We start from the raw sequence: 24,724 nt of genomic DNA, 5'->3' as shown, positions 1-24,724 counted from the left end.
CAATTTGTAAATCTAGCAGGTATCATTAAATGAAAGACTACATTTAAACTGTACACTCAACAAATCAATCAAAAACACTACAGCACAATACAAGAAATAGCCTCCAGAAATTAAATGTCAAACAAAAAGGGCTGAACCCCTTCTGCTTTCTAATGAATTCTAATTTAAAAAGGGAGAATGGATCATTAACTGCAAAAAACCAAAGAAGTGTCTTCTTGACTGGCACAAGTTGGATGAAATGGTTTTAATGAGTTACAGAAACATACCTTAGTTCTCTTAAAATGCAGTAAGTTTCTTATCCTGTTAATTATTCACATAAACTTTGTTTCTTTTCTAGTAAGTATTCTGTCTTTCAATGAAGACTTCTAAAGCATGAATTAATCCACTTTGTGTGCATTCCTTGCATTTATTCCATTTTCCATGTTTCCTAGCAAACCTTCAATCACTGCTACATCCTACATGGAAGGGCATCCACATTTCTCTAATGGATAACACTATCCAATTCCACACAAACTAAATTTAGAAGAACTACTGAAGCTAAATACTGCTCTTTTCTATAGGAAGCTTATGGCAATTAATTCAGTGAATTTATTTGGACAGCTACCAAATGCAGACAGAACAGCAACATCTAGGATTAGTAACAGCTTTTTACATGTGGTCAATCACAAAAACCTTCTCTATTCTTGCTGAAGTCCATAATAGCTTTCTTGTGTTTTCTAGCACAACCCAGTCTGCATTATGGTTTTTGCATTAGATTGTTCTATCAACAGTCTATTCACCTTCAAATATCTGCAGTATTTCCACTCTTTGCTACTAATCATCTCTTTAAAGACAGTTAACTCAGTATAATAGTTTGTACAGTTTCTTATGGTAGCTTCTATGGAAGACACTATACAAAATAAAAGTAATATCAAAAAATGATTTTGAAAACTCAAATAATGCATCATTATCCCTTACTGTAGAGTAAATATACAATTAGAGTTTTCAAAATGAATACTATAGTATTTACTCAATAGTCTGTAAGCATCTCTGTGTTAGTGTCTAATTAGTCTCTTCCTGATTACTGATTAATCACTCAGCAAATCACAACACACCCTTAAAGTCTTTGGGATCACCAAGATTGTACTGACATGTTCTGCTGATGTATACATCAATTCCTTGAAAAGATGTCACATATAGTAAAACGGTAGCTATATATAGCACAGTCCAGACACGTGTAGGTATCTCAAATCTGCCCTGAAACTTGTTTTTAATTTCTGCATGCTTCAAATATTAACGTCACCAGTTTATAATAGAAAAATTAATAAACTTTTGCCATTATGTGCTGAATTTGTGCTAGAGATGAATGTTCCTTTATGAAGTTTTGCATGCTTTTTTAAAACCATTTATGATTTTTAAAGAACAGCATACCAGAGAGAGAGAAACATATCAACACTGAAAAAGGTGGTTTTTATGGCTCCTGAGCAGCAAAATCCAACATGTCCCAGAATTAGTCCTTTTTGGATTCAGATAACATTAGACTACACACACCAGAAAAGTACTCCTTTTCCCAAATCTTCCTCTCTTTTTCTCAAGTAAGAAAAAGGACTGTAACTTCTACAGTTACAACAAAGGAAGCACAAATTAACTGAAAATCAGCTAGGTAAACACACACCAGTAAAAGCACATTAAGAATAACGGAAGCCTGTATTGATTTTGTTGTTCTTCTTCTTTTAACTATTCAAGAGGAGTAGAGAGCTAACAAGGGCCAGGTCAAAAAGCTCACTCAAAAATCAGTGAAAAGATCTCCCTTGATTTCAGCAGTGTTGTAGCTAATAACCTATGCCATCAGAAAAAAAAAAAAGAGAGCAAGTGCCTTTTCAGGATCTGAAACTTCACGCGTACATATGAAAATACTTAGAGGATTATTAAATAGCATGAAAAGAACACAGAAAATTCACATTAGCTTACCCCATCCAAAAATCAGATGTTTGAGACATTTTGGATCTCTCTTAGTTACACACATAGAAGTGAACATGAAGCTAACAAAAACTTAGAACAAAGCATTTTAAAGCAAACGGTGTCAGTTTGGCAGCTGATATCCATGCAGCTCTACCACTTATGGACTGATAGAGAAGTAAATGGCTGGGGAAAGTAAACCTCACCAGCTGTGCCACACTGAAGTCAATTATCCTTCCAACTTCACAGACCTGCCCTGATGAAGCAGCAAACAACCAGAGGCTCATTCCTGTCATGTTACCAGTAGTAATTTCAGTCTGCAAGGTTTGTGGCTTAGAAGAAGAAATGGTGGCGATGGGGAAGGCGATTTACGGAGGCTGGGTGTGTCTCAACAATATGAATTTAACAGTGCTCCTCATTTGGCAAATTAAACATTTTACAATACACTTTCCCCTTTAGGTACCCTCCACTTCTGTTAGTAGGTGGCAACAATTTAGCAAATATCTCATTAACTGAGGATCAGGTTCCTCGGTGCTTCCTTCCTGTTGGTTCCTTTTTCCCGCCTCACACTTAGATATGCAACATACAGCTGTGGTGAACAGTAAGGAATATGGACTTTAAAATATAAGTGCTAGGAATAGAAGTTCTACTCTGAATCATTTCCAGCCCTAACACTTCTGATTTTAAGTCTGTAATAATTTAGCTATAGCTGCAGGAGCACTGACCATGATGAATTTCTGTGGTTTTCATTACGCGAGCTGCTTCAGTTAAAAGGCTGATGGCGTGTCTGCTATTCCCCTTCCTCTTGCACTTACACAACCCTGTATGCTCCGTTACATTTACAGCTTATTTGCCCTGAAGTACCTTGGATTACACATTTACCTACACTGTCTTCAAATTTGTCTACATTACTGAGGTGCAGGGTAGCATTAACATTCGATTTCTGGAGCAATTTGAAGACGGAGGTCAACAGATTAAGCTCCCTTGCCCAAAGCAGCTTCTCTTAAAACTGGCATTATACCAGCTTTTGCACAGATGCATCTCCAATTACATGCACACACTATATATGTATGTCTTGACATAAGTATGCACATATACACACGTGTGTGTATACATACACATATACAGAATAATCCACATTATGCGTGGTACTATTCTGTTCCAGAGGAAGTAGCAGTAAAAGGGAGGTGGGGGAAAACGGAGCAACAATTAAAACTTGTTTCTTGTGGACAGATGTACATGTAACTCAGAAACCCGAGGTTTCTACTGGAAGTATAAAAGCCAGAGAGCTCTGTAGTCTGTCAGTTCTCACATGAGCTGGGAGTCTCAGGGGCCTCTGTAGTGGCCATTGAACCTGACCTCCACCCAGGTAGGGTCATTTTAAATTTGACTCTTGGCACACACCCAAGAAAGGAAGGCATTCAGAGGCAATTTGCCTTTGTCAGAGTTCTCTTTTGTTGTCGTTTGGGGAAAATGTCACCTAAATAAAAAGGAAGATGCAGAATGGAATGAAACTCCTTTTTTTCTTTTTTTTTTTTCTTTTTTTTTTTGTAAAGCAAACATAGTAGACCTGCAAATGTCAGCAGTGGGAGGAAAAAGAGGGAATAAGAAGCTGGGAGAGCTGTAGGAAGTGCAGGAAGATGATGGAGACAGGGAAAAAAGGAGCATAGCAGGAAGAAGACCAGAGATGGGAAAGGGATAACATCACCAGTAGCAAAGCACATACAAAATATCCTATAGGCCTATACTCTTCTTCCCAGTGAATATCCTACAACTCAGTGGGCCTTGCAGCATTGGACTCATTTCCCCATAGAAGGTGGAAATGAAAAACATTCCCCCCTTCAAGATGTCTGAGACTGATTTCTGTAATTCCTTCCTCTTGAATCACTGTGCAGGCTGAATCTCCCAGAAGCACCGTATCACTCCCGAGTGGTCTACCTTCTGGGGCCTTTTATTGAGATCTGAAAATCTCTGTGGATATGTGAATTTATTCTTCCCTACCTGCTCTCCCCTTCTCTCTTTCGAGTGTACCCTGTAGAGGAAGCTGAGATGTTGTAAGCAGACAGCAAGCTGGGGTGAAGAGCTAAGGACAGATGTGCTTCACTCTTCATTTCTGTCAGGGAAGAGAGAGGATGAGAAAATTCTTCCTGAAATGAATGGAGCAATTCACACCTCTCAGAGCTGTCGTTTCAAGCTACATTTATGTCTCAAGCCATATTCATCTCCATCTTGTATTCTCACTCAGCTCAGGTCATCCTGTGATGAATAGGTCATTTCACACCTTTCTAAAATGTCTTCTGTTTAAAGGTCAATGTCTTCTAAGTGCTATATAATCCCCATGCTTATCTGACTGCCTTGATATCTGGCACGGTTACTGCAGGTGCTGAGTAGAACTGTTGATCTAGATTAGAGGTCATTTGAGTCAAGCATTCCCAAGATACAGCCTTTTTTTAAAAAAAAAACAGCATTCCTTAACATTGACTGATTGTACCAATGTTTCCTTTGTGCACACATCTAGAACAAAAATGTGGCCAAAGATTCTCAGTTGGTTAACATTTACCGTAACAAATGAAAAGCATCGACTGTCTCCTTGGTATTCAGAGTTAAGATATTTTTAAAAATTTCAGCTCCACACATGCAGCAAATTAAATGCACCAGACTTGGAGTTCCTGGCCCTTTGAGTAGGTCTGAACATCTCCTTCTATTCCTAAATAAAACCTGGGAAATCCTTTTCCTTATGAGTAGATGGATAAGAATCCTTCTTTCTGCACTTACTAAGTGCTCAAAAGTTAGACATGAATTGCAGTTAGTCCATTCTGAAAATCAGGAAAACAGGAAAATAAAAGGTAAGTCATACCTCTGGAAATAGTTCAAGAGACAGTAAGAAGGGGAAGGTTAAATGGGTCAAAGGAAGCTCTGGTGCAACCTCAGCTCGATAAGATTATAACAGTATCAACAGCTTGGGAAAAAAATTATGCATATATCTACTGTGCAACAGCAGTGATACACGCAAGCAACTGCAAAGAGAACCAAGTATCTGCTATATGAACGGTACTTAAAACACCAATGACTTAGTGGAACAAAAAGGATGTATAAACTGAAAATGGCAGAAAAAAAGGCTGGGGTAAAGGGAAGGAAACACAACTCTGGAAGCACAGAGAGAAAACAGTCACTGTAATTACTGTTGAGATGTTGAGACATAGGCCATATCTGTGAATCTTTTCACTGGCCTTATCAGCAGCAACACTCAAAGGATTCCATTACATGACCTTAATTCCCATGTATGTTTCCAAGCACATACAAAAGAGAAGGAACATTTAGGAATCACCAGATTCCTATACATAGATGCTAATTTTTACCTGCCTTTTACTGCTCAGCCTGGCACACCAAACAAGTTTGCTGACTTTTTCCATTACAACATCACTGGAAAAAAGCTGCTTTACCTCAAGTTGTGTGCAACCTGCCTGGCACAGCATCAAAATGAGACATGGATGAATGGCCTGACTAAAAACCTTAAAGGACTTTCATGTTCCTTTTTGCCTTCCACCACACAAAGGAGGGGCGCATCTCCACAAAAGTGACTGTAGTAGAACCCACGTCATGAAAATCACAACTCTTCTAAGCTGTTCTAGCTCATGTCTCCACAAATTCATTGCAAGGTGGATAGCAGTGTACACACAGTAAGCGAATTAGAGGGTCTGCAGGTGTTTCTTTCCAACTAATGCACCTTAAGTTTATATTTTCCATGTGCTAGAAGCTGAAATACTATCAAGCAATCAGTGATTTAATTAAGGTATTTTTCAGTGAAATTCTGCCATTACCATTTTGTCATTTCCCTTCATTTCTCAAGGGCTGACATTTTTCAGCACTGAGAAACTATTCATTTAAGTCTCTAAGTAACTTCAACATGAACCATATATAATTTTACAAACAACTGTGCATTAGTGAATAAAAGCAAAGTTACCATGGAATGTGTATGGAAACATATTTGACCTCCATTAGAATGCCAAAGGTGTTTGTTATAGTCAGTGTTTTAAAACCGAATGCCAGATGAATTCACAATAATATGACATAACAGAATACTATTGGAAATGTCTACTCCAAAAATGTATATACAGTCACATCTGCACTTGCATATAAATTACACACAAATTCAGCCTAAATGATGCTAATAAAACAGAACATAAACTCTGACAAAAAAGACATAAAGCAGTAATTGAAAGAGCAATGAGGTAATCTGATGAACTAATAGCTACAGATATAAAAACAAATTAGAATTCTGGCGATTCATTCAAGTAACAACTGTTCCTTGAACTTCATCTTACTATTCAAATATTACCCATCAAAAAAAGAAAGAAAACCAAAACAAAACGACCTGCATTCAAAATTAACCACAGGCAACAAGCTATTAAGTAATTGATCTCTGGATGGCAAACCTGAACTCTCATAAGGTACCAGAGTGCATCAGATAAATGCCATGTTAAATGAAATGATCTCTAAGTAATAAGGCAACACAAATCACATTTGTAACTGAGACTACATGTCAAGAATGTAAGAGCTCAGAAGTAGATAAAGTGAAAACTACTCCCTTACAAGAATTTAAAACTCATAGGAAGAGTAGGTTCATCTGTGCTATCACATTACATTTGCAATAGGAAGGCAAGTAAAAGAGGAGTTTCAAAAGTTCATCATGAACAGCTGTGCCATAATAATTTGAACAGGCAAATTCACCTGGTACTTCAGTGTTCACCAGGGTCAGGACACCTGAAAATGGACAGGTAAGACAGAAACAAAAATGCAACAGGAAGAGGCAAAATCACTCTCTCTACTGTCTTTAATGCAAGGTGATTCCAGCACTCAATATCCAAAAAATGCAGGCAGGGGGGTGCTACTGAAACTCTTTTCTCAGATGAAATGAAAAGAGGGGGCACCTGCCTTAATGTTCCTAAAAATAATTAAAAAAAAGATCCCTGAATGATAATTGTTACATCTTTGTTGACAAAGGACTCATACAGCCAAAGTGTCAAAACAACGGTGTGGCTTTTCTTGCATCACTGCTAGCAGTAGATAAGCTGCCTCTTCTGCTCATCTCCCAAAGTATTAAGTGTTGCTGAAACCATGTTCAAGTAGCTTTACACAGATTAGGTTTTTTCTCATGTTATCTACATTTATCATCCTCTCTATTAAACAGAAGAGCACTCCATAGAAATAAGAACTTCTCAAACAGAATTACAAAGATAACTAAGCTATTTTAATCTCTCAAATAAAGGGTTCCTGAGCTTCCTCTTAAATAATTTTTAATTAAAGTATTTAATAGGATGATTCCCACATAGCATATTAAGCTCATCTCCTCTTGATTTCAAAAGGACTGGCCCAGGGAGAATTTGGGGCACAGAGTACCACGATACAGAACCAGTAGTGAGGGACTGTCAGCTACATCAAGTGGAACTCCCCTGGATACAGCAACTCTCAGTGAAAAGTTTAAAAATCCCAGTCATGGCAAAAACAAACGACACTCCAAGAATCTTATTTTCAGGAGTTAAATTCATCCAGGAAAGCGGAAAACACTGGTTGTTTCACTAAAATTCAAGTTAATGGTTAAAAATAAGTGTAAATGGTTTCTGAAAACTTAAGACTGTGGTCTGGCTTCTTGCAAGTCCACGCTACAGTCTGTGTGCAAAAGGCAGTATATTTAACATCAGTAAGTATTCTCAACTCATTAAAAAACCCCAACCAACCAACCAACCAACACCACTCCCTCCCCCCGCCCCCAAACAAAAGACACACGCAATCTCAAAAGAGTAAAGTAAAATTCGTACATGATGAGAGCTTTTTATATGTGACTATTTGCATTAACAGATTAAATGTCATTTCTTCCCCTTTAATTAACTTACCGGGTTGATAATATGTCAATAAGTTCTTTCCTGTTCTGGACTCTGAGAGTATTAGTTTTGAATCTGGAATCCTTACTAACTTCAGTCAAATTCAGGATCTAAGTAAAAATAAAGGTGAGTAAGAAATGTGCTTGGCAGAAGATATTTATATAGCTAAGGAAATTCATTACCAATTTAAGACAGCTTTCCAAAAACTCCTACTTCTCATTAATTTTTTAATATAGATTAGGAAATTAAGAAAATATAATGCCTCCTGGTTAATGTTAAATAACAAGTACAGAAAAAGACAGAAATTGAACTGAAGATCCAAATCTTAGTTGATTACTATTAGCTAGGAGAAGTTCTTACTGTAGAACACAAAAAATGTAAAAGTTATTACCATGAGGTTGAAGAGATCTGTAGGATTATCCTGTGCTAAATTATATGTCACAGAATAAGAAATATGACTGTACTTCCTATGCTAGACTGAGAAAAGCTATGTCTAAGAATATTTCTTTCCACTTCGGTAATTTCTGTCAAAAAGGCAAAAAAAAAGAAATGGTGTTTTTCTTTTGAAGTGTCATAGTTTTTCTTTATGATTTCTTCCAAAAGATTTAATAAAGAAAATTGGTGGTATAACTTCCAAGAAAGGAGAAATATATCTTCTATATGTAGCTCCCACCTGGCACATTAGAAATTTAACCATCATGCAAAGACAATGTGAATTATACTATGAAGGGAATTAAATGTGGAGAATGAGTCTTAGAATTTTGTAGAAGTATTTATGAGATAGAGTAGCTGTGTGGACAATCAATACTTACTATATGATTTATCTATTTATGCCACAATGTATTTATATAGAACATAAAAAACCAGAAAGAGTTGTGCTTTCTAAACTGAATAAAAAATACCCCAGTAACATCAGCTACACAGGAAGGCAGAACAGCAGATTGCAAAGAAAGAGACTGTCACATATTCTCACGTAGACTAACTAACACACACTCAAGATCAATTTTACTTATGATGAGTCTTATAATCATTCTAAACATGCTACATTTCTGTAAAGGGCCATTTCCAAGATGGCTTACAAAAAAACAGTACTGACTCAAAGCTGACGTCCCTACAGCCCATCATCCTGTCTCAGCCTTCAGTTGAGTGCTGATGCTCAGGAACAGCACAAGGACAGGGCCAGTACATGTGATAGTTCCTTAATAATCACCCAGACTCCAGCCATCTTTAGATTAGGGCAGCTAATCAAAATTAGGGTAACTACTCCTGCATTTAAACAGTCCTAAAATTACATTCGGCCCTTTGAAAGCAACAACAAGGCTGATGTGGCTGCCGGTGAAGTGAGTTTGACACCCCTGGATTAGGGTATTTCTGAGCTGGAGGTGCTTCTTATGTATTTAATGATGCCAAATGGATTTTTGTTTTATTAAGATGTTCAGCCACTCCTTGAATCCATACGTTTATTTACCCCCACATATAAGTGATACATAGACTGATGTTTCTGTTATTTGCTTCAAACCTAGAAGTCTACTAATTCCTCTGAGACTGGTTCAGGCCAAGGCCACTATAATATAATGACTCCTCACTTTGCTGAAGTGAATAAGGATATGGCTTCCCTTCCAAGTGAATAGCGGTTGATGACTTAAAACCATCAGCTAATCAGGTATTCTTTCAACAGATATTTAGATATTCAAAAGAGATGGTCACCTTTGATGTAGTTGTCACCGAGAGTGACAAAACTAAGCATAAAAAACAAGGAATCAGTAAGTTGTGTTATAACAATGATTGTATTACATAACTTTGCTACAGATTTTTATCTGCAAGGTAACATAAAACATCAGTTGAGCATCTTCCCTCAACACTTAATTCACAGCATATTTACTTTCCCTTCTATGTTTACGCAATCTAGTTTATGAATATCGTAACATATCATAATCTACCTTTAGAAAATGTTCTTCTTTTCGTATCTGAAAGTTTAACAATAAATTATCTCCTCTAACTCCTGCTATTTTCAGAGTTTAAAACATTGCTTCAGTGAAAAAAAAACATGCAAGGTTGTTCAAAGTAAATGATAGTGAATAATTATGAGAGCTTAAAAACCCAATAAATTAATCAGAAAACTATGGTTCTATTTGATGAGTGATATGAAAAAATGATCATATGGAGTTGCTCACTCTACTGTTTTAATTAACGTTCCTGACTTTAGCTTTAACTCTATGTCCATCTGTTGTAAAGCTGCGTGTCTATATATGTTCTTCTCAATCTTTTTGTGACTAACAAATGCACATTTGAGAAGCTATTCATTAATGTGCCATTCATCCTTCTGCATCACGCTGCCAATGTTATTTTCTTAATTTTCCTGTGACCACTTGGAATGAAACTGCTGTTCTCCATTTCTAGGCCTCCTTCAAGATGTAAGATGCACAGAGTTTACACTCTCCGCATTTTGTCCCCTAACATAAGCAAACCTGTTAGTACACAAACCTGTTTGTGTACAGTAGGCCTTGCTGTACATAAAAGCTCAGCATTCTGAAGGCTCTTGCTCACTTTTCCTATTTAGGCCAAAGAAGCCACACATCGGGATGTGCTTTTGTAACACTTGGCCACTATGAAATGCACTTCAGCCAGCAGTGTTGCAAAGTTTTTCTGCAATTATCAAAGTCCCCAAACAAGTAACAGCTAGTTGTCATTGATTTCAAAAATATCACTGTGAATTATTCCAGTTTATTTCTTTCTGCTTGCCTGAAAAGATATGGTTGAAGCAGAATGTTTGCAATTGTTTACAGCTTGAGCCAGCTGTTCCATCTCTAGAGTATGTGTCTTCAGGGCAACAGCTTTCATACAGCCTGTATTTTTAGCACCAACTCATCTCAGAAAGGTTCTCTAATAGCAATTCAAATGTTTGAATTAGCGGTCTCTGTATTTACTAAAGGTTCACTAGGGTGTTACGGGCCTTCCTGTAATAAAGTCCTCATCCTCTGCTGGCTCTCCCCCTTCACAGTGTTTTAAGCTCCAAACCACCCTCAAGTTAGCACTGAGCAAACATCTAACAGGTTTCACAGTGTTCCACTGACTTCCACATCTCTCCATTCCTGGGCAATTTAACAGCCCAAATCCATAACTACAATAACTCGATAAGGGTAAAAAGACCATTCTTTTTAAAAACAAATACAGTAACTGGTTTATGGGAAAATCTAGCCATTACCCAAAACTTGAACTATGTTTTCTGTTTTTTCAATCCCTTTGAAGGGCAAGCAGTCATAATTTTCCCATGTTCTGTACATCCTACTTTCAATTCTAGAAATACCAGAACACCTTTATAAGGATGAAACAAAAAACTGTCAGCCTGCAGAGTAGGTCAAATATTCATCTCAATTTTAGTCCTACATATTCTGAGGTAACACAAATCATAGAAACGTTGCCTCATTCTCTGGGGGCACCTTTCACTCCCTACTGATCACAGAGGGAGGATGTATTAATAGCAACAAATCACACCGTAAGTCTCTCAGCTGTACTCTGAAGTGAGGTGAATATATGGGCTGAATTTTCAGTGCCTTCCAGCTCACACCACGTTGTCAGAACCTACTGAGCCAGATCTTCAGCTCTGCCTTACTCAAGGATGGCAGGATGACTGGTGTTTGGTAAGTAATTCTTCACTTCAGGTGACAATGCACCAAGAAGACATTCACAGCTATGTTCTGGGACTTTCTGAAAAGATTTTCTTTATGAGACAATGAGCCTTTGATAAAACTGAGTTGTGGCAGGCAGACACTTATTCAGTCACTGCTCTTCTTTCATGTTAAGATAATGACCACACTGTAGTGACTGGACACGTGCATGAAGAAAAGCCATTGAACAAACTTTGAAGAGGTTAACTGGCTACTTATTGAGAGAGCCAATTCAAGCAAGCAAAACCAGACTCCTCCAGATACCAAGGTGGGGATATGTAGCCCAAAATGCACTAAGACAGAATTACAACTGTACTGCCTTCTTACTACGTATTTGAGTTATTATTTGCGAAAATCCATAAAAATTTGAAATATCTGACATGAACAAATGGAGGAAAATAACGCTGAGTTTCCTGAGACTGCCAGCTCATTCACAGTGTGATTAATTTAGACTACATATCCAGGTTCCCAGAGAAAAACCATGATGGCAGGAAAAAGGTAGACCTCTCATGTTTAAAAATGTTGTCTAGTGCTATATGCAAAACTTCTCTTGTCCCAGCTTACATGTTACTGGGGTGTTTTGTTTGGAATGTTGCTACACTTAAGAGCAATTGTTTCCCTACAACTGCTCCTTCTCTTTTAAAAAGCATTCACTGTACAGGGAAAAGCAATTCCAGGCATTAAAACAACAGGAAAAGAATATGTGAAAAATCTAAATCTATTATATTTCCAAGCTACACTCTGTGAAAACAGAGTTGCCAGAGTACCTTCAGTTCAAAATAGTGAAGATACCAGATTTTGAATGCAACAGTCCTGTTTGAAGATTTGTTCTTCAATGTCATATCTCTGCACCACTCCAAAGTCATCCCACAGTCCTGTAATAAATATTTTCTAAGAAGCCCGCAAGTTTCTCTGTAAGCACAGACCGGCACATACTAGTGTTCAAAAGGACTATGCACTCTGCTATGGATTAAGGTGGCACAAGAACCACCTATTCCCAAGTTCTGCTTCATAAATAGCTGTGTCTACCACGTATTTTATGGAGAAATAGTGTCACATTTCTTCCTGAAAATGGCACCAGTGTGACATCCGTGACATTCACTATCCTAGAACTGGAAGGCTGTTAGCTTGCTGATTTTTTTAGCTAATTAGCTCTGCAGCTACCCAGATTTCAAAAGGGGTTCAGCAATCCCAAGTTTGGGAACTGGAGTGTTCTGAATATAGTGACAAAGCACAGAACCTGTATCTAACCCTAAACTACCTGCCAGAAGCCCAGGATTCGAATTTCTATTTTCTACTTATTTTCACAAAAAAGAGGGAACTAAAAAGCAATCAGTAATTCTTTTCCTAGTCAGAATGGAAACCATAACATATTTTTGAACTGTCACCTAACACCCCATTACCTTGCACACAGTGACAAACTGATGATCATTTCCAGCTCCCACCACAATGTAGTCATCCTTGGTCTTAAAAGCCTGGAAAATAAAAGATAAGTGATAAGCTATCACGTATTAGCACATCTTCTAAGTAAAAAACATTGTAAATAATGTTCAAATGACTTCCTTAAACATTTCCATTCGGACCCAACCTCTAGTTCTATAAAAGTGGCTCAAAATCATCCACAAGGATAGATACGGCCCTTTTGAATTTTTTTTTCCTAGAGTCCTTCTAGAGTTTTTCTAGAGTTGAGACATTACCTTGGTTAATAGATTATATACTGAAAAGGTATCTTAAGGCACCCTGAAACTTTACAAATGTGTCCCACAGTCACAGGGACTGAGACGGATTTACAATGACAAGCTAGGGACTTTCATGGGGATGAAAGGAATGTGCTGCACCTTTCCACCTCTTCAGCTGGAGACCACTGACCAAGGAGGTCAGCTCAAGATCAAGCTTCTGGAGAAAATGGGACTTCTTTTACAGCTTTGAGGATTTTTTTTTTAAATCTTTTTTGCCTTCATGACAGTGACCTTACTGGCACATTTCATGGTGAAGAAAACATTTAACTGGGTAGGACATAACAGCTTTTCATTTCAGCCTAAATCATATCCATTCAGATTTTAACTGGAAACAAAATCTCTAGTTGACATCATCCTCAATTTTTACCATTGTGTCAGAGCATCTTCTAAAATCAGATACTGCAAACAGATTCCCCTTTTGTCCACACCAATCCCTTATACAAGGGTGTGTAACTGTAGTTTCAGTCATTCTTTTGCTATTAATTTGACTTTAGTGCAAGAGACCAGCACAGGCTGGGGCACTAATGGTGACAAGGCCTTGTGATACTTTCTTGCAGAGAACGAAACTCATATTCATTCTCAGAAATCTATTTTTTGTTAAGCTATCATGTCCTGATCTAAAGGTGTGAGTTCTTACTATAAATTTTGGAAAAAGAACACACAAATATAAGCTTTTGTGTGGGAACACTTTAATAATAAACAGTCTTCTCATGTCACTGTGGCTTATTCTTCACAAACAGGAATATGCTATTCCAGCTTGCAATATTTCATACAGACACAACTACATCCACACCAAGACTCTTTTACCATCTGGTATAGTCAAAGCTTTAAAATTGTATGTGGAAAATTATGTCCACTGAAATACAAGTAACTGCACATCACAGATAGGATATTAATTGTTTGCTCTCACTACATTTCATTTCCTGGTAAATAAGATTGATCAGTGATAAAGTTTAGCAATTTAATTTTCACACATTTAATTGAGCACTTCAGTCTAAAATTCATAGCAAGTAAGATGAAATTCAGCAAAAATTAAGTCCCAAGCACGCAAAAAAAAAAGTCCCACTGACTTGGCTTCAATACAGTAAAAGTACAGAAGCATGCATAATATATATGTACTGCATACTCACACTGAGGGAAGTAATAAGCACAGAAAAAAATTGGGAAAATAATACAGAAAAGGAAGTTGTATATGAATGCATATACATTTTTTAGATATATCCGTTCATGCAGATTTCTGTCTAAAACAATCGTGACAGACCCTGATCTAGAATATGTAAGACACTTCTTCCCCATCTGCCAACCCCCAGCAAATAAATGGCTTTTAGCAGGAATAGTTATGAAGTAAAGCTGTCAGTATAAACTAACCACCTTTAGCTACGGGCAAGATCTGTTTTCCTAATACCTTGCTCAAAACCTGATCTGTGTTTGCTGATGCTCTGATTTCTAAAAGTAGCCACACACATTTCACATGAGTTATGGGGTAATCTGTGTGCATATGTAACACAATATAGTTTTTAATGGTGCGACCACCTACAACTTCCAGTAAACACAAATCAGAAATTCTTTTACATATTCTTTTAAACTTTGAGTCTGGATGCCTGTTACGGATTGCAAAGACTAAAATATCTGCCATACGTACTTATATACAAATCCCCTTCGCACTCCAAAATACATTTAAATTGGTAATATGGGCAAATCTTAAAGACTTTACTGTTTATCAGCAACTTCTTTTGAGACTCGCATCTCTGCAAGAAGACTGCAACTGCACAATAGCTGCGCACCACTATGAAAAACGCATCTGTATGCCTGGGCTGCCCATGCAGCAGCGGAAGTCACTCTAAATTTAAGGGCCCGGTTATTAGCATTTGTGCTTCAGTTGCTTTGCGGAATGTGTGGGAAAACTGATTATTCTTAATTGCACTGTATGTCTAAAAAGCTAAAACAACAATCATGTCCTCCTTACACAACAAAAATGGTATCATCATAAATGCAGCAGTGTCTTTTTCCATGAAGATTAACTCAAATGTCTTCGGATGCTATTTTAAGCTTTTCGTTACAAAACAGCTGATTATTTGCCCGTCACTGCTGCTGATAAAGCAGAAACTTCCAAATGTTATTAGCACAATATTGATGCCAACATTTAAGGGTGATAACAATGGTTTTATTCATCACTCATAAATGTACTCACACTACAGGTTACAACAGGTTACTGTCTGGTCACAGAAAGCTTCACATCTTATTATACAAAGGAGAGTAAGGACAAAGTGCAGACAGATTTTAATGAGATTTTGTTTTGATAAACTGCTGTCCATCACATCGAATCATTTCACATTAGTGCAATAAAAGGCACTACACACACAAGGCAAAAGTCTTTTTTCCCTTTCCCTTTTTCTGAAGAATTAGGTCTTCAGATAAAATTCTCTAGAGCACGAGCACGATTTAACCTGCGACTCCCACGTGGTATCCTGAGCAACAGGACATCGTCCAGTGAAGACCAGAAACAAAAACAAGACAAAAAAATTAGTCCACATCGTATTCACGGAAAACGAAGAGACAGATTGCATAGCATCCAAGAACACAGCTTTTCAGAATGGTGTGAAAAGCTCGGGGTTTTCTAAGAAGATAATCTGTAAATTCACATTGAATTATACATAATACATGACAACACCATACCTGTGTTCAAAGACAGATCCCAAGGTGCATGCACCAACACCTCACACTGACTAATGGATGCTACAGGACTCAGTACTTTTCTCATTCTGATCCTAGGACACTCTGTATACCTGAGACACTTTGTGTACTGAAACATTTTAACCTCCCTAAACACATGGAATATAAACTCTACCCAACTTCAGAAATGTCCTAAGTAGTTCACAAGTATTCTCCAAAAATGCTGTATAGACTATACAGTAAAGATGCAGGTCAAACTTTACCTTAGTTTATTATCAGGGTGGACAGACTCGCTGAGATGATGTGCGGCCAAACTAACCAGTCTTTGTGCTGCTCTGAGTCAGTAGTCTTTCAAAATTTGCCAGTGTTGATGATGCTGATGAAAGACCATTGATCTCTGATCTCTGATCAGATCTCTGACCTCTTGTACTTATTGCCTGCTTTATGAACTTTAAGCCTATAGATGTTATGGCAATCATCAATCATAAGTAAATATCTTCACAAATTTGCATGTTGATTCCAGAAACAAAACTTTAAAATGTAAAGAACCAATTAAAAGATATGCCAATTCCAATAAAGTGATCAAAAGTCCAGGTCAGTTTCCAGTATTTGAATCTAAAACACAGAAACCAAACCAACAAGAACGACTGCTGCTGTGTATGGTGATGCTTTACTCCACTTCATCAGGTATTTATACACATTCATAAGACCTTCTCAAGCCTCCTCTCCACTCCTCCAGGATGAACAGTCTCAGCTATCTCAGCCTCTCCTCATATGAGAGATGCCCCAATGCCTTAATTATTTTCACGGCCTTTTGCTGAACCTGCTCCAACACGAACACGTCCTTGCCCTACAAACCCCAGAAGTGGATCCAGTTGTGGACCAGGAAGTGGATCCACTGGTTATCTGTCCTCACTGGTGCTGAGCAGAGGGGAAGGATCGCCTCCCTCTACCTGCTGGCAGTACAGACCAGGAGTCACAGAGGCATAGTGCTGGCTCATGTTCCATTTTCTGCCCACCAAGACCTCCAGGTCATCTTCTGCTAAGCTGCTTTCCAATCAGTCAGCCCCTGGTCTGTACGGCTGCATGAGGTTATTCGCTACCATGTGCAAGACTTCATATCTTCCTTTGATTAATTTTAGTAGGTTTCTGTAGGCCCATTTCTCCAGCCTGTTGCAGGGCCTCTGAATGGTAGCACAACCACTTGGTGTCCCAGCAATTCTTCCCAGATTTGTATATTCTGCAAACTTGCTGACAGTGCACTCTGCCCATCATTCAGGTCACTGATGGACACGTTAAACAGTACTGGTCCAGTGCATCCCTGGGGATGTCACTAGTGATTGATCTCCAGCTCGACTACGTGCCACTGATCACAACCCTTTGAGCACAACAGGTCAGCCAGTTTTCATTCCCCCTCAAAAGTCTAATTCCAGATCAGCACTGTTGAGGGATGGCACAGTGAGGGCACTTCATGGTCCAGTCTCAAAAGCTATTGGCAGATCAAATCCAGCACACACCGAAATATTGCATCCAGCCGTCACCATTACTAGGCAGCTTCCCAGTGCCACGAGGACTGTCAAGATCAAATGCAAAGGATGCAAGCGCCATCCAGGCAGAAACTAGATGTCACTTTGTCAGAGACTTCTCAAGAAGAAGAATTTGGAGGCCAAACAATACTCGGAGAGACCAAAAGAACAAAGCATTGGGTTTTTGAAACTGGAGGATTATTGCAGATCTAGGAGCAGTCAACAGCTTTAATTATCTGAACAAACTACTGATTATTTTCATTACCAGCTACCATATTGGCCCCTTTACTGATAATGGTAGTCAATGCTTGAAATACTTGAATTCCAGGCCTCCCCTTGGAGGAAGATTTGTGCTACATCAGGTACAGTAAAGGGGGTATATTACTCGTCTTTATGAGTTTTCTTATCTGATGTTCCTATGTGAATAACAGTTAGGATCTCTAAAGATACTTGCAGTCCCTTTTCACTGGGAATAGCTGATGTTAGATACCCTCAGATTTGAAGTACATTGCAAGACAGCACTGCCTTTTGATTCATAAACTCGAACAGCAGCATTTCTAAAAACATCAAATGATGGATCACGAGGGGAACAGCTGAGGGCTTCTGGATAGTCACTATGTATTGGTGAGTTCTGGAGTAGGGCTTAAAGGGTAGTAACTTCTGAATGACTTCTAACTGCTGTTGGTTTAATAGAGCAACAGGTTGATTGCTCTGACTGGCATCATGAAGCAGCTTGCTTCACGTTTTGGAAAGATGCCATCTCTTTATAAAGGCTTGATACAGTATTTCTGTAAGGTACATGTTTGACAGCACAACAGGGAGCACTCTCAGATGGCACTTAGGGAGAACACTGCTCTGAGCTCCCTTCCAAGGCTGGCATAGGAGCAAACAGCTTCATGTGCAGGCTGAACAAATCTTTGGGACCAGCTGGGGACAGTGCAGAACAAAGACACCTACTTGAGAAGTCTGTAAACATAAAACCAGAAAAAGCTAAACCAGTATTTTCAAACACAACTTTGAAACGTATCACCAGCATTTCTTAAAAAGCTATTTTCATATGCCACTCCCTCCTCTCTCCTCCATCTCCACATTTACAGCAGTGTCTTCACTCACTTATAGAATCAGTGAGTAATTACTCACTAAAAGGTTAAGTGACCACACATAGGTCTCCCTTTATGTGCTTGAAGTACTCCCCTGCTATTGATGGGTGTGGTCAAAGAGAAAAGCTGGTCTCTTGCAGGCTTGGAGCCACAGAAAAATTACAAAGTTACTTTTAATTTATTGCCCATTTTGTCTTCACTTACACTTTGAAGTTTCCAGTGTGACATTCGATTCAGTGAGGAGGTCTTTTAAGGACAAGCATTCTCTAGTTTTAATGTAGATTAAAGGCTTCAATTAAGAAGATGATGTATTCAGGATTTGACTGACCTGTACATAGGCTGCTTTCTCCTGCCAAGCAAATGAATCTACAGCTTATGTTGATTTTTTACTCTCTCCAACCCTATCAAAGTCTGGTTCCAAATACATTAAAGAGTAGGAGATCCTAAGTTTTGCTTTGGATCAAGGATAGTTACATTCTTTCCAGATGGAATAAACTTGGCACGTTCTTTCTCTACCTTTACACATCAGTTTGAATAAAACATCAGCTGTGTCACGGAATCATGGAGCAGTGACATTATTTTTTTTTCTTTCAAGGGAAGGGCACAATCTTTTCATGACAACTTAATATTTAATTACTGTAACAAATGGGAACAAGACCAAGAAGTTTGGTCAGCGGTAGTTCTGAGCACTACATATAAATCATAAAGACCACACACTTTGAAACTATTTGCCTACTTTGCACTCTCTTCCAGTGAAAGCAAACAGTAAAAATAAAAAATGTAAATTTCATGGACTGGATTAATGTATGCTGAGTGCTCCCAGTGAGCAAACTGAAGAAGGGCATTCCACACAAAGATTTCATATTTTCCTGACAGTCTTCTCAACCTGCGCTACTTGCCTCTCTCCTCGCTGCCATGTTGCAGGACATGCTGTCCTGCAGCTTCATAGCTATCACAGTCTACCAGACAGATCAGAATTAAGAATATCTGCAATAACTCTCTTACAGAGAAGTTTGACTGGATGCCATGAGCTTCTGGGAAAGGTGTTTATGGTAAGACTGGGAATGATTACTTTGGTCTCTGAGACGAGGCAGAACACCAGCTCTGATGTCAAGGAAAGCACACCACAGACTACCAGCCAAGGATACCATCCACTTATAGAGAGCCCATGATCTATAAGACACCAATTCTGATCAACCTTCTGGTTCTGTATATGTGTGAGCACAGAAAAAATGACTTTGCCTGACTGATCCAGAAGCAAAGCACACGAGAGCCATTAAATAAATGTGCCCTGAATGCACCTTACTGAAAGGGGCAGCGAAGTCAACACAAAATCACAACACCAAAGAGGGATATCTACATTTGGCATTACAGTGTATTAGTCTCAACACTCAGGAAGCAGAGCAGCCTAGCTCTGCTCACCAGACTGTGTCATGTTTTTATCCAATTGCTGCCTAATGAGATAAGTATAAACTGCTGGGAACACCCTGCAAGCAAGGCCTCTCCAATCCCAGCTCTCTGTCCCAAGGAACAGACTGGAGACGAGATCTCTCTCACTTACTCTTCTTGTCCCTTCATCATAAGAAGGCTGTTGAGATATTAGAGAGAGTGCAGAGGAGGGTGATGAAGTTGTTGAGGGGTCTGGAGCACAAGTCTGATGAGGAGCAGCTGAGGGAACTGAGGCTGTTTAGCCTGGAGAAAAGGAGGCTGAGGGGAGACCTGGCTGCTGTCTACAACTACCTGAAAGGAGGTTGTAGCATGGATAGTGTTGGTCTCTTGTCTCAAGTAGCAATTTATAGGACAAGAGGAAATGGTCTCAAGTTGTGCCGGGGGGGGTTTAGATTGGATGCTGGGAAATATTCATTCACAGAAAGGGTTGTCAGGCATTGGAACAGGCTGCCCAGGGAAGCGGTGGAGTCACCTTCCCTGGAGGTGGTTAAAAGGTGCTTAGATGAGGTTCTTAGGGACATGGTTTAGTGCTAGAATTAGGCTAGATTATGGTTGGACTCAACGATCCTGGGGGTCTCTTCCAACCAAAATGATTCTATGATCCTGATCATTTGATATTTGGACTGTTAATTTCCCAGCTAACCAGATGCATTACATAGATTTGTCATCTAAAAGTATCAGTTGGACATACTACTTAGCAAGAAGACGTTTAGAGTTGTTACTTCATGCTCAACGGTGTGATGAACGTTAACTTTGGATTGCATACCCTTATTTTTAGAGATGCGATTTTTCTCCCAGTCATCTCAAAGAACATATGCTGCAAGGAAATGTAACCATTTTCTTTGTTTTCTAATGTGAATGCAGCATACGTCTAGCCTCACCACCCAAAAAGCCATTTATGATCTCCAGGAAGATCAGTGAACAGCTTTGAAGTGGGAAACTTGTCACTTTCCCAAATTTCTAAAATTTTAAATACCTATACCCCAATTAAAAATAAACTCTCTGATTCTGTAAACTGGCATTAAAACTGTTCCTTGCTGCTGAAAAATAAAATATCAGGCACAGAATCACATTCTCCATTGCCACATTAGTTTTCCATTAGTTTTTCAACAATGAAATTACACACACATAGACACGCACACACAAAATAAATAAACTTTAATCACAGTATCGCACTGGAGCCAGTGTAATTAACGTTGTGTCAGCATTTCCATTTAAGCCACTATTTTCAAGAGGTTTATAGCACAGCCATAAAAATTCAGTTAGGCTGAAATTAAGCAAACAAGGTCTTATACAGCAAGCAACATTTAAGTACATATACAGACAGCAGCCAGTTATTACTTATATGGGAATTAAAATAGACGCTTACTGATTTTAAAGGGCACTGCAGAGCTATTTTTTTGAACAATATTTTTCTCAACATTTTTAATAATCTATCAAAAGCCTGAATCCAAGCTATGTTTCCTTACCCTTTTTCCTTCTCACACAATAGTTCACACAATTTCTTCCAATTTTGGAATTATAAGCATTATTTTTTTGATTCACTTCTAAAGTAAAAGAATGCAATGAAAACATTTCTTTTGAAAAACAACACACATGACCACAGTCTGATCCTGATACAGGCCTCCAGGCATTATGGAAGCAGAAATGACAAATAGTTCTTACACCTTCCAAAAATCATAAGATATAGCTGCCTGGAAAATCTGAGTATTCAAATACGAGGTTTTAAGAGTGAGACTTAGAATTGAATTCTAAATGAGGTTCTATTTTCAGCAGAAATCATCAGAGCAGGATTTGTCTTATTATTTCTGTCCCTTTTCCCTCTCTACTCTTTGGCTTTAAGTGATGTAGTGGCACAATTTCCAGAGGTGAGCTTTGTAATACTGACTACCTTTTTGGTAACTCACACTGAGCCAATCAGCCCGGCATTTCAAGCTGCAGACAGATGACCCAGTATAAGCAAACCAGAACGCAGACTGGGCAAGCAGCACTATTAACTTAAAGGTCCTAATAACTTTACGTCCTGCTATAAAGAAGGCTCTTCAAAAAGCCAAGCTGAATCATTTGTGAGTTTCTCTGACAACCAGCCAACCGAGAAGAACAAGGGATGAAATTAGCTCTGATGCTGACGAAAATCGGCAAAACACCAATGAGGACATAACAACTGCAGGGGTGCAAAACGGGCTGTGTTTCACGATTTGGCACTCTTACAACTTAAAATGAACAGCACTCATGTCTGAAATCTGCCATTAAGCTTCAGAACAGGATGGACAAAGGCAGGAGAAACTCCATTCTGCCAATGTGTCGTTGCCCTATTTTAGAGATTTTTTTCAATTAACCTATCTCTCAAACAGTATGTGATCCTATGTACTATTCAGCAGACACAGTATTGTGACCTAAAGATGGATTTCGAATAGTTCAGCCTTGATTCTTCAGTATCCTTGATTTGTGGTTTTAAGTCAGACTCATTAAGGTTTACTGCATGTAGTTTCTTTTGGTTTAAAACACTACTCCATCTCTAATCAAGGATTCAAAAATTGATCCAGCCAGACATTGAGGATGCACACTATTCAAAGTTCTGAATTTATGCCAAAAAAACCCACAAACAAAACACATTGCCAGGCCATAGGAATACTGCTAGTGAGCTCTATTTTAAAAAACTGAAAAATAACTTTTGGTGTCTAAAAACATCAGAAGTTCCTCTCCTCTCCACTTTCCTGTAAATTTCTAACAGGTTTCCTTCAAAATAATAAAATTCAGACTTCTGTTTTTCTTTAATATTGTTTCTTCATTGTTCTCCATTAATCTGAGAAATACTGAAATACATCACATTACTGCAATTACTGTCTTTTATCTACCTCAAATTTAGCATTATTTCAATTGTTAAAGTTTGAAAATCACTACAATTACAAATCAAAACTCTAGACCTTTTGGCAACTAAAAACTGTGCTGGTCGATATTTAACCAAGTTTTCATTCTAGCAACTAGTAAGTCAAATTATATACCGAGAAAGACTGAAGAAATCTGCATGGTTGTAGCTACTATTTTGGTTTTTAGCAAAGATCTCTACATCTATGGCTTGCAGGGTGCTTTTGCATAAATAACATAACTTTCCTTTACATAGGAACTTGTTCTGGAGAATCAACACAGTATAGGTGTGCTTTTATAATCACAGCCTAAAATCCACATCAGATTTTAGCCACATTCATACAAAATCACCTCTTTGTACCCCTTGCCCCCTCCAAAGTTTGATAGACATAGCTATGCCAGTAAAATGGTGGGAGAAGGAAACAGGTGGAGATGAAAGGAGAAGTAGAAAATCTCAGTTTTCAAAAAAGATCCCACATTTTTCCCCTGCAGATTAAAAAAGAAAAGAAAACAAAACAAAACAAACAAAACAAAAACCCAACAACAACAAAACTCAAAACCAAATAAAAAACCCCACGTAGTTTCCACTCATAGGGAAATCATACTGTTCTTCAGCAAACATGTTTGATTCTTATTTAATGCTTGCTTTATTTTGAGGTTTCATTTTGCTTTATCACAGAATCACAGAATGTTAGGGATTGGAAAGATCATCTAGTCCAATTCCCCTGCCAGAGCAGGAACACCTAGATGAGGTTACACAGGAAGGGTTTTGAATGTCTCCAGAGTAGGAGACTCCACAACCTCCCTGGGCAGCCTGTTCCAGTGTTCTGGCACCCTCACCATGAAGAAGTTTCTTCTCAAATCTAAGTGGAACCTCCTGTGTTCCAGTTTGTACCCATTGCCCCTTGTCCTACCATTGGTTGTCACCGAGAAGAGCCTGGTTCCATCCCCGTGACACTCACCCTTTACATATTTATAAACATTAATGAGGTCACCCCTCAGTCTCCTCTTCTCCAAGCTAAAGAGCCCCAGCTCTGTCAGCCTTTCCTCATAAGGGAGATGCTTCACTCCATCATCTTTGTTGCCCTGTGCTGGACTCTCTCCAGCAGCTCCCTGTCCTATGCTGTCCTAATTTATTTTTGGCTCCAGGTGGCCAAGGGACAGCCTGGAGAGAGTATGAACACCCAAATGGCAATTCTGATTTAATCATGGGAGAGTCATAGGAGTCTGGGTTCATTTAGGGCAGGATTCTGACTGTGAAGATTGCCCAGTGACACAGAGTTTTCATTTCTTGGCATGACCAGCCAATTTACTTCCACTGTCAACATAAACCTTTACCTTTCAATTTCTTAAAGAAATGCCCAATTGTAAACCACAGTGGCAATTTAAAAAGATTAAGAACCGTGACCATATTTACCTATGACAAACACTGCAAGATCTGGAAAACTGCAAAATCACTACATTTTGCCACAGATAATTGCCATCCATTGATACTGAACACTGTAGAGCATCACTGTACCTCAGCCAGCTGACAGATGAGCATGAACATATATATTGTTTCCACCAGGGTCTTTTGCAAAAAACACCTATTGTTTTACATATTTTCACAAGAAATATTTTACAGAAACTTAATCAAAGCAAGTACACGATAGCAGTGCAATTACATTAGATGTCACCCACATGCAAAGTTTAAAGCTACCAAGATACTGCTATCCATATACCACAGTAAAGTCATGTTACAGTCTACAATCTAACAGCAAAGATCTCTGGTAAAAGCGAACATCTCATAAAGAGCGGATGATCCTCATTGCAGAAATGATCCCAGCTATTGAGGGGCCCAGTGTGGCTACGTCTGATGGATGGTGCCAGCGAGTCTGGAGA

At 38.6% G+C, this 24,724-nt stretch overlaps 1 protein-coding gene across 9 annotated transcripts in view; it reads right to left on the bottom strand.

Annotated features, from left to right (window-relative positions):
• SUGCT (succinyl-CoA:glutarate-CoA transferase) overlaps positions 1 to 24,724 on the bottom strand; it is a 351,481-nt gene that overhangs the window by 210,374 nt on the left and 116,383 nt on the right. For all 9 annotated transcript variants that reach the window (XM_065831652.2, XM_071804763.1, XM_071804768.1 and 6 more), the window contains 2 exons: positions 12,892 to 12,963; positions 7,833 to 7,930 (listed from right to left, as the gene is read on the bottom strand). In XM_065831652.2, the coding sequence (XP_065687724.1) occupies positions 7,833 to 7,930; positions 12,892 to 12,963 (170 nt within the window). The remainder of the gene's footprint in view (positions 1 to 7,832; positions 7,931 to 12,891; positions 12,964 to 24,724) is intronic.

The sequence above is a fragment of the Patagioenas fasciata genome, chromosome 2 (genome assembly GCF_037038585.1).
Source record: "Patagioenas fasciata isolate bPatFas1 chromosome 2, bPatFas1.hap1, whole genome shotgun sequence".
NCBI classification, from domain to species: Eukaryota; Metazoa; Chordata; class Aves; order Columbiformes; family Columbidae; genus Patagioenas; species Patagioenas fasciata.
The sequence above is the reverse complement of the archived record's forward strand: the minus strand, read 5'-3'. Positions and strand labels throughout refer to the sequence as shown.